Raw genomic sequence first — 14,029 nt, 5'->3', positions numbered from 1 at the left:
TTAATGGCTTTTCATAACCACTGAGTTTTGCTCCATCCCAACAACATGTGTCATTGAAAACCGTGTAAAGGAGTGTTCCCATGCACCCACTTTGCTCTGTGGGTGTTGACGCGAAGGCCGCGTCTGAACGAGGACCGAGACGGGAGGAGGCGAGCCCTCCACCCGGAGCTGGCTGCCCCTCAGGGCTGAGCTGCGTCTGTACGTCCAGGGGCCTTATGCTCAGGTCACTGTTCAGCAGCAAGAAAAGGGGGACGTTTCAGGTGCCATCCCCCGACGCTCCACATCTCGGGAACCCCCAGGGCTCCTGCCCCACGTCCCGCTTGCCCGCTCTCACCCCATCCCGGCCTCTCCACTGGGGCTGCATTGGGGAAAAAGGGGAGGGTTATCAGAAAGCCTCCTTAGCGACTTCGTGGATGTTTAACTGGAAGACAGGGCCAGGCTTTGAGTTGATGACGTAATAGCTCGGAAGGGGTGCACAGCAGGTCTGTAGACGGTGCTGGTCGCCGAGCCCGCAGTCAGTTCTCTGTGTGCTTGGACAGGTGAGGGTTTTCAGTAGGTCCTATACAGGAGATTAAAGTAAATTCGGTATGAAATGCGGTACACATGCATTTTCGTCAAAGATAAGTAAAGAAATATTTCAGTAAGTTATGGTTCTTTTCTTCCCCCAAATCATACTTGTATATGATAAAGATAGCATTTTGAGTTTGTGTGGAAACGAACGGAGTGGTGGGTTGATGTTGTCATGACCCTTGAGATGGGCAGCTGGCCTTGCACTGAGGGCCCCCAAGCCTCCCGTCCTTCCTGGCTTTATACCAGCATTCCAAGTGCAGCGGAGTTTATCTTGAAATAAACACCTGGAAAAGCATTAGAGGAAAACCTGAGCAAAATCTGAAAATGGTCTTGGAGTTACGAGACAAAACCCAGGAGCTATAGAGGAAAATAACTTGACGCTTCTATTGTTAAAAAAATGCTATATACAAAGTTAAGAAAAAAAACTGGGAGAAAAAATTTGCAACACATACTGGAGATGGAGAGCAGGCGTCTCCGCTGTCTGCAACAGACAGACTCGTAGCAAGGGGCGTCGCACGTGTGGTTAAAGCACGTAATGCAGGTAAACGCTGACTGCCCAGCCTCGCTAGTGATGAGACGCGCAAGTTAAAGTCAGGTGTCTTTCACTTCTCAGATTGAAAATAGATTTTAAAAATGGATCACGTCAAGTGTCGGAAAGGATTTTGGAAAGTAGTCGATCTACTACGCTTTTAGAAGTGGAAATTTGAAAAATCTTCTTGGAGGGAAGTTTAGCAATGTTTTTTACAGTTGTTAAGGTTCACATTAAAAGTAAAAAGGAATTTAGGAACTCATTTAGGAATTTCTCCTATGGGTATATAGCACAAGTACAAAGAGATAAACATAGGGTTGTGCATTGTAGTATCTGGATAGCAAAAATTGCAGATACCCTAAAAGTTCATCATAGAGCCCTTGTGAAATGAAGCAGAATATGGTACAGCTGTTAAAAGGAGTGAGGCAGACCTAAGAAAAGCCAGCAACAGCGAGTCTCCTCCAGGTCCATTCTTCTGAAGAAAGGGTCCACGTGCACACGCCCTGAAAAGGCCCAGAAGAATCGATGGTTCCCAGTGGGTCGGAACCGAGAGGGCTGAGAAGACTTTCTGTCTACACGTCTGTCGGTTTTTATAGTGCCGGTAGCAGATACAGCTGTGCTTTGATACTGGACACAGCGCACTTCTGTAAGGGAGGGCGCTGCATGTGCCGCTCATCACTCACTTCTCTCCGTTTCAGATTTCTTCCATTCCTTGCTGGCACTTCATCGGCTGGGTCAGCCACATGGTGGCCTTGCTAGACAAGGAGGAGGGGGTCGCCGTCCAGCGCACCGTAGCGGACATCGCCGACCACTACCCGCAGGCCATCGTGTACCCGTTCATGATAAGCAGTGAAAGCTATGCCTTCAGAGACACTTCTGCTGGCCATAAGAACAAGGACTTTGTGGCCAGGTGACACAAGAAAAATTAGGTCCATCCAACACTGAAAGGTTATCGAAACGTCTGTGGTCAAAGCAGACACAGGGACGCTTATGTGTGTCCTCAGATGAATTAGAGCTGCCGTGGAGGGCAGGAGGCCTAGATGTCTGTCTGTTGGGTGCATCTGCCCTGGTGTGTTATTTGCTGTAGAATTTATTTCCTTTTGTAAACACAGTTCATCTTAAAATGTTATTCATGAGATGGTTGTGCTAACCATTAGTAATCTGTTGGTTGAGACGGACTAGATGAGATGCTTTTTGGAATCAGTTCCTGAAATTGTTCTGTAATTTAAAATCTCCGGGAAGCCCCCCCTTCTTCGTTAAGTCAGTAAACTGCCCAGGTGTCCTTTTCGCTTCTTCAGTTGATTTGTAAGTGAGGACAGTTGCCAGAGCCGGCAGCAGTGTTTTACTTCAGAAAGAATCCTTGGTAAATGCACGGCATTTTAGTTGCCCTTCTCTGTCAAGAGCTGATTTGCCTCATTATTTAGAGTGGGACAAGGCTGGGGGGCACAGCCCTCATCCCGGCTCGCCGATGGGCCAGCCGTGCAACCCACCCACCCTGTGGTGCCCTCCTGTGTCTCAGCAGAGGCAGCTGCCGCGTGATCGCTTCCTTAGAAAGAAAGAAAGCAAAGAGAAATGTTGAAAGTTTGTTGAGAAGCGGGGCCTTTTGAACTTGAGATCGTGGGCGCCAAAATGTTGAGAATTTGCTTTCATCTCATCTCTTGATACAGGACACACTTTGTGCTTCATCTGTTTTGGAGATAATTTTTAAATTGCTCCTTCCCTAGACTGTGTGGTTGGTTATGTATTGTTTTATATATAAATATAATTATATATGCATAAAAATTATAGGCCTTGATCTTTGGAAGATGTTTGAGCACCTAAACCTGGTCATTTTTTGTAGGATTAAAGCTAAGTTAGATCGAGAAGGAGTGGTTCAGGACTTCATTAACGCCCTGGAGCAGCTCTCCAGCCCTGAGATGCTCTTTAAGGTAGCGTTAACAGCTTCCCGCACGTAAGACACGGGCTCAGTGCAACCTGCCTGCAGTCCAACTTGACGTGTCTTTTTTTCTGCACAGGACTGGACGGAGGACGTCAAGCTTGAACTAGAAAAGAACCCTGTAAATAAGAAGAACCTTGAGAAGATGTATGAGAGAATGTACGCAGCCTTGGGAGACCCACAGGCTCCAGGTCTCGGGAGTTTTCGAAGGAGGTTTATCCAGGTGCGGGGGGGGGCGGCAGCCGCTTGGTGATTACAGTCTTTATGAAGACGAGGGCTTCTATTTGCTGGTGTGTTAATACTTCTGGTTTTAAAATGTCTGTTGAATTTGTAAACTTCCCTTAGATTTGTGTCTGTTAGATATTGATGGCGTGTGTTAGGTCAGACAGTGGCAAGTGGGGCACAGGTAAAACCTCAGGGTTTCTGTTACATTCTGTTCTTCATGGCCAGATTCTTAGATATGAAGGTTGTGTGTAGTTTAATGTTTTTAATCCTCAGAGTGATTTGGGTATCGGACCAGGAAAACGTTTGTATTTGCCGCAGGTTGTAACCATTTTGTGAGCACTTAGTTCTGTCCAAGGCTCGGAGAGTTCACGGGGCCACCTGACACGTGCTGTGTGGACAGAGCTGTGGCGTCAGCGTGAGCTCCAGTTTCAGAGTTGCTCCAGACTTGGAAGGGAGAGAACGCACGCGGTGCTCCCCGCCTGCCCCGGTCTGGCCCCTCCCACCCCCACCCCCGCCCCCCCACCCCCGGGACGGGGGTGGGCCTCCTCCGTCTGCACCTGTGTGCACCTCTCCTGCGTTTGTCACGCTGAGTTCGCTTTGACAATTTGGTGAAACCGCTTCTGTTCACGAAACCTCAAGAAGCTTTAGAGCGTGTAGGAGCCCCGGTGCTCACCAGTCGCGCGTCTCTGGTGCAGAGGAGCGTCTCTGTCCCTTGGGGGTGTACCAAGTGCTTCAGCGAGACATAGGTCACACGCCCTGTTGCGCGTGCAGTCAGTGTGCGATGCCCGAGGGTTCGCTGTTTTCCCGCCGCTCCCTGCTCTGCCGGCCCCCGGGGGCTCGCCTGCCCAACCTTCCACGTGGACAAGTCCCGCGGGGCCCGGCTTCTTTCACTCGGCGCCACGCGTGCTGCAGCCTGTGTCGGTGCCTCCCCTCTGGGTGCTGGGGGTTGCTCCACAGCCTGTGTGTCCCTCGTCCACTGAGCGATGCTCCTGTGCAGTAGGCACAGTGACTCCGGGGCGCCCTCCTGAGTCAGACTTGGGGGCAGGGCTGACTCCACTCACCTCTGCCCGCGGAGCCCACCTCTGGCGTCTCTGTCTGGATACGCGGGCGGGGGACGGTTCTGACCTCCAGAGGGAGGGCTGGGGGAGTCGTCCCTGCTTGGGGGAGCTTCCCTTAACTGTCTGAATGTGGGAACAGACAGGACTACCTGCTGCCTAATGTGTCCCGGGCTGTGTCTCAAGTGACAGTAAAACCCTAAACCTCGGCACGTACTGCATTTTATGACGCGTGTTCGACCCCATGTCCTATCAGGTCAGCCTCACAGCACTGCTGCCCAGTGACTGCAGGTCCCCAGCGGGCAACCCACGTCCCGAGAAGGTACTGAAGGGCGGCGGGCCCGCGGCCACAGCGGGAACCGTCGATGGGAAGGCGCTTGCGTCCGCCCTGTCCCCAGCTGGGGCCGCGCCAGCCTCTGTGGTCACAGCGCAGGAGCAGCCGCGGCGGGCAGCGGGCGGGCAGCAGGGATGGCGGCCTCAACAGGCTTGACGTGTGAAATCGGCCAGGGTCTGGGGCTCGCCAGGCCTTGTTCTGAGCCACGCCGCTTGTGCTAAGCACGTGGCCGGCCCAGGGCCAACCGAGAGGGCGGCAGAGGGGTCGCCGTGAGCTTCCTGCGGAGGGGGGGTGGGGGCCTGCCTGTTGGCCCCACCCTGGAAACCGCAGCCTGGCGGGCTTTGTCCCGGCCAAGCTCAGCCCTCCGCGCGCCCAGCAGGGCCGAGCCCGGCAGAAGTGCCCCCACAGCTGCAGCCGCGGTTTGTCCAGAGCTTGCTTCCTAGTACCCGGGACAGTCCATCTGGAACTTTCTGCTTCGCACCACATCAGCACACAGTTTGCATCGGTTAATTAAAATATTAATCCGCTAAAGCAGAACTGCCTCAGGTTTCAGTCTAGGGGGCCCTTAGGGGTGTTGTGCCGTCTGGATCAGTGCTGGTGCTGGTTATGCTGGGAAATGCGGATTGATCTTTCCCTTCATTCTAAGGATTGCAGACTGTTTCTATACTTTCAGTCCATTTATAGACCAAGGAAGAACTGTGTTTTATATATGTTAATTTTCCTGTAGTGGATTGTCTAAAACAGAGCTTATATTTCATTTATCCCAGGCTCATGATGTGGGGTTAGTTCTACATTTGGGAAAACATTTCTAATTAAAGATAGATGATCAGGTGAATCTTGACACCTTAGGTCACTGTTAGTAATACTCTTGTTTCTTGTTTTTTAAATTTTGATATCAGGGTTATAATTTAAATAAATATTTGAGTAGAAACTAATACAAAGAATGATTTGATATATTCCAGGATAGGGAACTTCTAATAATAATCGCTTCTAGAAATACAACTTACCCAAATGCTATTTATACTGGTTCTTGATCCAAAATAATGGCTTGAAAGACCCTCACTAAGGGAAAGTGTTTTTTTCTTATGTTTTTCTCTTTGCTGTGAGGAAGAACTTTGGGCTGTTCATTTTTTAAAAATTTGTTTATTTGTTTTTGGCTGTGTTTGGGTCTTTGTTGTTGCGCGCGGGCTTTCTCGAGTTGTCGTGAGCGGGCGCTGCTCTTTGTTGCGGTGCGCGGGCTTTTCATTGCGGTGGCTTCTCTTGTTGTGGAGCACGGGCTCTAGAGTGCAGGCTCAGTAGTGGTGGTGCACGGGCTTAGTTGCTCCGCGGCATGTGGGATCTTCCCGGACCAGGGCTCGAATCCGTGTCCCCTGCATCAGCAGGCGGATTCTTAACCACCGCGCCAGCAGGGCAGTCCCTGGGCTGTTCATTTCCATTGAATTATGTCCTTTATTTTGTACTTTGTTCCTACTTACTCCCATTGTCATGATGGTGCAGATCAGCAGCTGTACAACGGACACAAGAGGTGAAAGGATTTCCCCATGTGTTTAAAGCCCTTATTAAGAATTTATGCTCAGAAGTCACCGCTGACTGTCATCCTTTCCATCTTCTCAAAGGCGCACAAAGACAAAAACAAAGGCAGCCTACTGTGCTTTAAGAGTGTTGAAACATTCAAGGAGAGTGAAACTGTCAGTTAAAAGTGCAGGAAAAAACCCAATACAACTTGAGCACCTGTTTATTATGAAGATTCGTGAGCCTGGAACTTTTTCAGAAGTTCAGCTAAACATTAATATTTCAGGTAAATTATCATTAATTTCAGGCTTTTGGGAAAGAATTTGATGACCACTTCGGCAGAGGAGGCTCTAAGCTCCCTGGCATGAGGCTCCAGGACTTCCGCAGCATCACCAGCTCGCTGCTTGGGAGGATGAGCAGGGCCTCGAAGGCGCCAGGGAACCTGAAGGAGTGCTCGCCCTGGATGAGCAGCTTCAGGGCGGAGTTCCTGAGGGCCGAGCTAGAGGTTCCTGGTGAGTTCACCGCGCGGCGGGGGTGGGCAGGAGGGTGCTTGGAGGAGAGTCGTGCTGCAGCCGGCACTTTTGATTCTGAGATGGTGAAATCGGGATCTTGACAGTTTTCTTTCTTTAAAAAGAATTTTAAATTCCACATATTTTTCATCATTAGGAAAATCTATAATTACTGTGAGTAGTACGCTTATTAAACGTCTAGTCATATTCCTGGTTAAGACAAGTGCTCAGACGTCCACCTACTAATAACGGTAGCTGGTAATGTCCTCTGAACCTACCCGCGCATGGTAGGAACTGCAGCATCTGAGAAGTGCAGTAAAACGCGGTGTGCCTGCACACGGCTTTGTGGGGTGTGCGCTGGTCGCACCTAAAGCAGCGAGATGATGGTACACGACCTGCCGGCAGGAGGGACGCTAGAGTGGCACTGAGGACCCGCCCTGTCTTCACCGTGGAATTTGCCAGACCGAGTGTTTCACTGTGGTCACTTAGGTCCTTATTCCAGTGGGGAGAAAGGGATTTGGAGAAACAGTTTCCTTTGTTATTATTAACAGCTGCGCATCACATACCATGAGTTTCAAAAAAACCACCGAAAACAGAGCCTCCTGACATGCAGCTTGACTCCGCTGGAAACAGCACGGGTGTTCGCCTGGGGCGCTGCCGTCCCTGTTTGCCTTTGTCTGCTCCACCCGAACGGGAAGCGGCGTCCACTAGCCTGTCAAACTGAGAAATGGCAGCATTTAAAAAAATACGTCCAGTGAAAACTTGGAGTTAAAACTCCCCTCCTGTTAGACCAGTGGGTGTGTTTTAAATGCAGGGTGCAGCCTCTGAGTCAGGCTTCTGTGGTTTGTCCCAGGTCAGTACGACGGCAGAGGGAAGCCGATGCCCGAGTACCACGCCCGCATCGCCGGCTTCGACGAGCGGGTAGGTGCTGGGCGTCAGCTCCTCAGGTTCCAGGAGAGGCAGCTCACTCCCCATGTCGGTCTCAAGCGCACGGGGTTCTCTGAGGGTTGTGTTACAAGTTTTCTGATGGGAATTTACTGACCTTAATGTTTCCAGTCTTTCAACATCAGTCATGTTGAAGGACCTAGTGAACTCGCAGAATAAACTCTGTGTGTGTGTGTGTGTGTGTGTGTGTGTGACAAACGTACGAGTCTTAAGTGCCTGTAGCGAGTGGACATGTCGTGTGTGGCTTGTCCCCGAGGACGCGTGTCTATAAGCTCTTCACTTGTCACCGGGAACCTGGCACCTCTTGGCACTGCAGCCGGGCAGGAACAGGGACCAGGAGACTCAGTGCCCTCGCTTGTCCTTTGCTCTGTTGCCCTCCTGTGTCCCTGGAGGGCGTGCCCCAGGCCTCGTCTCCCCTCTGGTGATGAGACCCGGGCCCATCTGAAAACGCTGTTTCGTTTGACCTTTAAAGGTGAAAGTGATGGCCTCGCTCAGGAGACCAATGCGCATCGTGGTCCGCGGGCACGACGAGCGCGAGTACGCCTTCCTGGTGAAGGGCGGGGAGGACCTGCGGCAGGACCAGCGCGTCTGCCAGCTGCTGCAGGTCATGAACGGGGTGCTCGCCCGCGACGCCGCCTGTGGCCAGAGGGGCCTGCAGGTGACCACCTACCGCGTGGTGCCCATGACCTCCAGGTGCGCAGAGCCCCCTGCGGGCGATGGGGGCGCAGGGGGCACAGGACCGGAAGGGGTTTTGTTGGGAAGGGGAGGAGGGGGTCCCGTGACGGTTCGGGTTCTAGGTGTCACGGGACAGAGGCCAACAGCACAGACGCTGCTCAGCCCATGATGTTCATCCTTGTGGAGAAAGGGAAGAACTGTGTTCTAGAGAAGCGAGGGCAGGGGTGTTCATGACTGTTCTCTCCTTTCAGGTTGGGGCTAATTGAATGGATCGAAAGCACCTGCACCTTGAAGGAACTCCTTCTGAGCAGCATGTCACGGGAGGAGAAGGCGGCCTACACCAGGTGACCTGGAGTCCCAGGGCCCTGCCCCGGCCCTGCCCGGCCGCCCCAGCCCACAGGTCACCTCCACCCCGCCTCCAGGGACCTGAATTTTCAGGCCCTTTCATTGGCGCCCTTGGCCGCCACCTGGCCTGTACTTTAATCTGCCTCTCCATGGGTGAACAAAGGAAATGGAGTCCAGGGTTCTAAACAGTAGTTGCATATATTTTATCACAATTTTTAAAAAAGGATTAACTTTGGGGAAGAAGACTCTTCGAGGAAAATAAAACAGTAAGGTTAGCAGCTAACATTTAATTATACATTTTCTGTGGCACTAGTCTCAGTTCTTAATGTGTATGAAGTCATTTATTTCTTACAAAAAGCAAGAAGGTGAGTATCCTTGTCACCTTTGTACAGACGAGGCAGCTGAGGCTGGAGAGGCGAGGCTGCCCCGGCCTGTGGGGGGCGCAGGTGGGCGAGTAGGTCCAGGTCATGAATCAGGTGCTTTTTCTGTTTTCCTTTATCCTTTTTTATTTTCCAGGTTTGCTACGATGAGCATGTTATTTTTCAATCAGGAAGTTTTTAACAAAATTTGTTCCTTGTTTCTGTAAAGAAAACTAAGGACAGCATGGCTTACAGCCGTTTTGAAGCAAGGGTTGGCACGTTTGGGGGACCAGCGTTAGGCTGGCGGGCGAGGAGATTCTCCTTACTGGACCCCTGCCCCTTCCTGAGAGCGCCTGCGCGGGTTCTCATCGGTCACGCTCTCGTTCCTGGACAGTAGTTGCTACGTGGGGCAGTGTTTACCGTTACTTCCATTCACTTGAGTCTTTTGCCTAAAGTTGTTCCTGCTGCCCCTGCAGCACCGGCACCCTGGGGCCAGGAGTCCCCCCTCTCGCTTGTGCTTGTGCTGACGCCCAGGGGGCCCGAGCCACTCGCACAAGTGACCTTCCCGGTTCCCACGGCCCCCGCCCCCCGCCTCCCACTTGTAAGATGGGAGAGAGTGAAAGGCATCCGGTAAACACAGGTGTCCAAGGAGTATAAAGTGCTTTTCACATATGGAATTGTATACATTACTTCCCACTACCTTTTTAAAACAAGGCACTTCAAGCCCCCATTCCTAAGATCATTGCTGTTTTTTTCTTAATTTACATGTTGCAGTTTTCCAACCTAAAGACTTTTATCCGGTTGAAACTAGGAGAGAATTTAGATGGAAATGGAGTGGTCTCTGTGAAATTAACATAGTAGCAACTCAGAAAAGATTCACCTTAAGGGATTTAACTACTAAGTAAACATATTGTGAAGTTGTTCTGTCTTTAGTGATTATTATTATTATTTTTTTTTTTAAGGAAAACTTGTTAAAACTTTTGATGCAAACGCAAAAGTGGCTAAACATACAAGTAACACAGTGTTTCCACCTGTCCCCACACTGCCTTTTGCCTGTGAAACGTTATTGCAAACAAGCTTTTCAAATTCAATTCAAACCCATCGTCATTGAAGAAGATACTTTTTGGCACTCGCTGTGGATTTTGTCTGTGTCTGCATACTGGAAATGGTTTAAAAGAAAAAACAAGCGTGGCAGTGTTTAATGACAGAAGCAGACAGGCTGTCTTCAACAAGTAGCTTGTGGTCATTTTGCTTCTTTAGTGATTTACGTGCTTTAAACAAGTTGCACGTGGTGCTGTCCTGCTGCGAGGGGTCCCGCCCAGGGTCAGGCGTGTGGGACCCTATGCCTGCGTCGTCAGCTCATCTTGTTCCTGTGTGTGAAGTGGGACGTTCATTGTATCTGGTGGTTCTGCGCCTGAACTTTTGCACAGGAGATAGCCATGGTTCTTGAGGAGTGATTAAGAATGGATAATGGTGTGTGGAAATCCTAGACCCAGAGTAGCTGGAGTTCAGTGCTAATATTAAATATGATTAAAGTCACGTTTATTTTCCCTGACTCTTCACTACTTTTCAGTGAATTCCTGGTGATGTTTGCCTCTGAAATCAGCAACCCTGGACATCTTCCTAATGCTGATTTCTCTTCCCTACTTGTTAGTGACGCCCGGGCACCAGCGTCTGAGTATAGAGACTGGCTGAGGAGGATGTCGGGAAGGTGTGACCCTGGGGCCTACGCGCTCATGTTCAAGTATGTGTTGCACTGACCAGTTCACCCTTCTCAAAGTTGCGTATTCACTTTTGTTTCTTAGCAAGTGTTGCCTCAGATCATCAAAATCTAGCTGTTATCTGATATTCGAGCTTCAATATAACAAAGAGGTTTAAATTTCAAGTCATGAGACGTTCTAATCGGACATTTCCTATTATTAAATCATAGGGGAGCTAGTCGCACTGAAACAGTCACATCTTTTAGAAAAAGAGAAAGTAAAGTGCCGGCCGATCTCTTAAAGTAAGAGTATTCCCGACTTTGCTCACGGGGGCTGGGGGCGGGGGCAGAGGGCAGAGGCCACACGGCTGTCCCCCTGCAGGCGGGCCTTCCTGAAGATGAGCACCGGCCCCGAGGCCTTCCTGGCTCTCCGCAACCACTTTGCCAGCTCCCACGCGCTCCTGTGCGTCAGCCACTGGATCTTGGGCATCGGAGACAGGCACCTGAACAACTTCATGGTGAGCTTGGAGACGGGCGGCGTGATCGGGATCGACTTCGGACATGCTTTCGGATCAGCCACCCAGGTGAGTGTGCCCTTCTCCGCTCTGGGCTGGAGTTGCCCTTGGGCTTTGCGACCGCTCTGCATACAGTCGGTTTGCATGGTCGTTGACGTTGTCATTCTTGTGGAAAGGGAAAATCTCAGCTGTGTTTCAGCCTTGTGCAGACAGGTTGTGGAAGGTGTGCTGATAGATTAGATAATCGGAGCTAAGAGAAACGTGATCCTGTAAAAAGGGAGGAGGTTCTATGAAGCCCCGTCATGGAAACATCCTGCGTGGATGTGAAGCACACCCTCCCTGACATCAAGCTCCGAGTCTCCGTCTCCATGGCCGTGTCATTGCTCGTGGGCACAGTGACTTCACATCCGTGTGGCAGGAGCTGGTGTGCTCCCCACGCGTGAGCGACAGCCGTGGAAGGGCCCTCCCTCGCATCCACTGCTTCTCACATGTCCTTTTCTCTGTAGTTTCTGCCGGTTCCTGAGCTGATGCCTTTCCGTCTGACTCGCCAGTTCATCACCCTGATGCTACCACTGAAAGAAACGGGGCTCGTGGGCAGCACCATGGTGTGTGCGCTGAGGGCTTTCCGCTCGCGCCCAGACCTGCTCACCACCGCCATGGACGTGTTTGTGAAGGAGCCGTCCTTTGACTGGAAGGTGCGGTGGTCTCTTCGCACTTTGTGCCTTTGTTACAGCGTGCCTGTGATTGACCCACATCTCCTGTTACCTGGTGGGAATGTGTCGCGTTGTGTTTATTACTAAAATACTTACTGTTTTGTACAGCACTTTCTCAGAAGGAACACTTGGGATCATTGGCTTGGCTTGAAAAGCAGATGAGACGTTCCTTTTGTTTGGAGGAAACTGACTTGAGAGTATTTTTAACCCTTTGGTGATGGTGGGTTTGGTTTCTCTGAGACAAGTTTTAGTTTAAAATCTGTTCCACACAAAGTCCTCCTTGATCATAAAGACAGATCGTGCTTTCTTAAATCTCAAGGGTTCATCACGATATTGCCCCCCAAAAGGGAGCACAGCAATGGCACCCTCCACAGGGAGGGATCCTTTAAGCCTAAGGGTAAGACCCTCACGGTCGTGGTCACTGTTATCTGTGCTGCCGTGAGAGTTTGCGTAAAAAGCTGCGGCGCCCTCCGCAGTCAGAGATTCTGTTTATTTTAAGATCGTTACTTGTTGAATCTGTGTGAATGTGATCATGTATACTGTTAAGCAGAGAAAAAACAATCATGTTCCTTTCCTTTAGAATTTTGAACAGAAAATGCTAAGAAAAGGAGGATCATGGATTCAAGAAATAAATGTAACTGAAAAAAACTGGTATCCCCGGCAGAAGATACATCATGCTAAGAGAAAGTTAGCAGGTGCCAATCCAGCAGTTATTACCTGGTAAGACGTTATTTGTGGAAGAAACAAACACACACCAACACGCTGGCGTTTCCAGAAGAATCAATGAACACCATATGTTTATCCTCGGCCTGTGGTGTCGGCACTGACAGACGGAGGGCCACGGCCTGAGGAGGCCAGCCTCTCCACCGCCCTGCAAGGTCCTAACTCTGGAGCCCTTCCCAGTCTGCCTGGGGTCCCTGCACCGCATTCCTAGACTGTTGCATGAATATCTTTACCTGCCCGAGGAGATTTAGGTTTTAAACTTACTCTTGGGCTTCCCTGGTGGCGCAGTGGTTGAGAGTCCGCCTGCCGATGCAGGGGACGCGGGTTCGTGCTCCGGTCCGGGAAGATCCCACATGCCGCGGAGCGGCTGGGTCCGTGAGCCATGGCCGCTGAGCCTGCGCATCCGGAACCTGTGCTCCGCAACGGGAGAGGCCACAACAGCGAGAGACCCGCGTACCACAAAAAAAAAAAAAAAGCAAGAATAAACTTACTCTTGTCCTTTCTCAGGACAAATGGGACCCTGGCGGCATAGCCCCGAGGTGCGGAGAGCACGGTGGCGGCTCACTAACAAGTGTGCAAATCGGGTTACCTTTGACACAGCTTTCACATTTTTCTGGTTGAGGTCTAAAACAAACAGGAATTTGTAGAAATGATTCACAAGAAGGAAAAAGAGTTGGACTTTCCCATTTAATTAACAATAAAAGGCTGTCTGTGGTCAGTTGTTTTTCGACAAAGGTGCCGAGACCATTCGGTGGTCTTTCCAACAAATGGCAAAGGAATGAAGGTGGAACCTCCACCTCCCACCACATACAAAGTTAATTCAAAGTGGATCAAAGAGCTAACTGTAAGAGCTAAAACTGTAAAATACTTAGGAAGAAACACGGGTAAATCTTTAGGACCTGGGATTTGGCAGTGACAATTTGGCACTCTTAAGTATAACAGGAAAAGCACAAACAAGAAAAGGAAAAAACAGATAAATTAATCAAAATTGAAAACTTTAGTGCTTACCATCAGGAAAGTAAAAATACAGCCCACAGAATGGGAGAAAACATTTGAAAGTCATACAGCTGCTAAGGGACTTGTGTACAGAATACATAAAAAAACCCTTACCGCTGAATAATAAAAAGACCACCCAATTAAAAAATGACCATAGTACCTGAACGGACGTTGCTCTAAAGAAGACACACAGATGGCCAACAAGCACATGGCAAGATGCTGACCATCATTAGTCATCAGATAAATGCAGTGGGATTCCACTTCACACCCACTAGAACTGTTGGAATCAAAAAATGGAACATAGCGAGTTGTTGTGAGGGCTGGAGAAGTCGAAGCCCTCGGTGTTTCTGCTGGGAAGGTAAAATGCTGCAGCCACTGTGGGGAGGTGT

General features: G+C 50.2%; 1 protein-coding gene across 8 annotated transcripts in view; it reads left to right on the top strand.

Annotated features, from left to right (window-relative positions):
* Positions 1-14,029, top strand: part of PRKDC (protein kinase, DNA-activated, catalytic subunit) — a 150,533-nt gene that overhangs the window by 134,682 nt on the left and 1,822 nt on the right. For 5 of the 8 annotated variants that reach the window (XM_033843199.2, XM_033843197.2, XM_033843196.2 and 2 more), the window contains 12 exons: positions 1,798-2,009; positions 2,940-3,027; positions 3,115-3,258; positions 6,469-6,673; positions 7,524-7,591; positions 8,088-8,308; positions 8,542-8,634; positions 10,649-10,738; positions 10,925-10,996; positions 11,076-11,277; positions 11,715-11,903; positions 12,502-12,641. In XM_033843199.2, the coding sequence (XP_033699090.1) occupies positions 1,798-2,009; positions 2,940-3,027; positions 3,115-3,258; positions 6,469-6,673; positions 7,524-7,591; positions 8,088-8,308; positions 8,542-8,634; positions 10,649-10,738; positions 10,925-10,996; positions 11,076-11,277; positions 11,715-11,903; positions 12,502-12,641 (1,724 nt within the window). The other 3 variants (XM_073794373.1, XM_073794375.1, XR_012327131.1) reach the window with 3 other exon arrangements.

This window comes from Tursiops truncatus, chromosome 17, assembly GCF_011762595.2.
Source record: "Tursiops truncatus isolate mTurTru1 chromosome 17, mTurTru1.mat.Y, whole genome shotgun sequence".
In the NCBI taxonomy this organism is placed as follows: Eukaryota; Metazoa; Chordata; class Mammalia; order Artiodactyla; family Delphinidae; genus Tursiops; species Tursiops truncatus.
The sequence above is the reverse complement of the archived record's forward strand: the minus strand, read 5'-3'. Positions and strand labels throughout refer to the sequence as shown.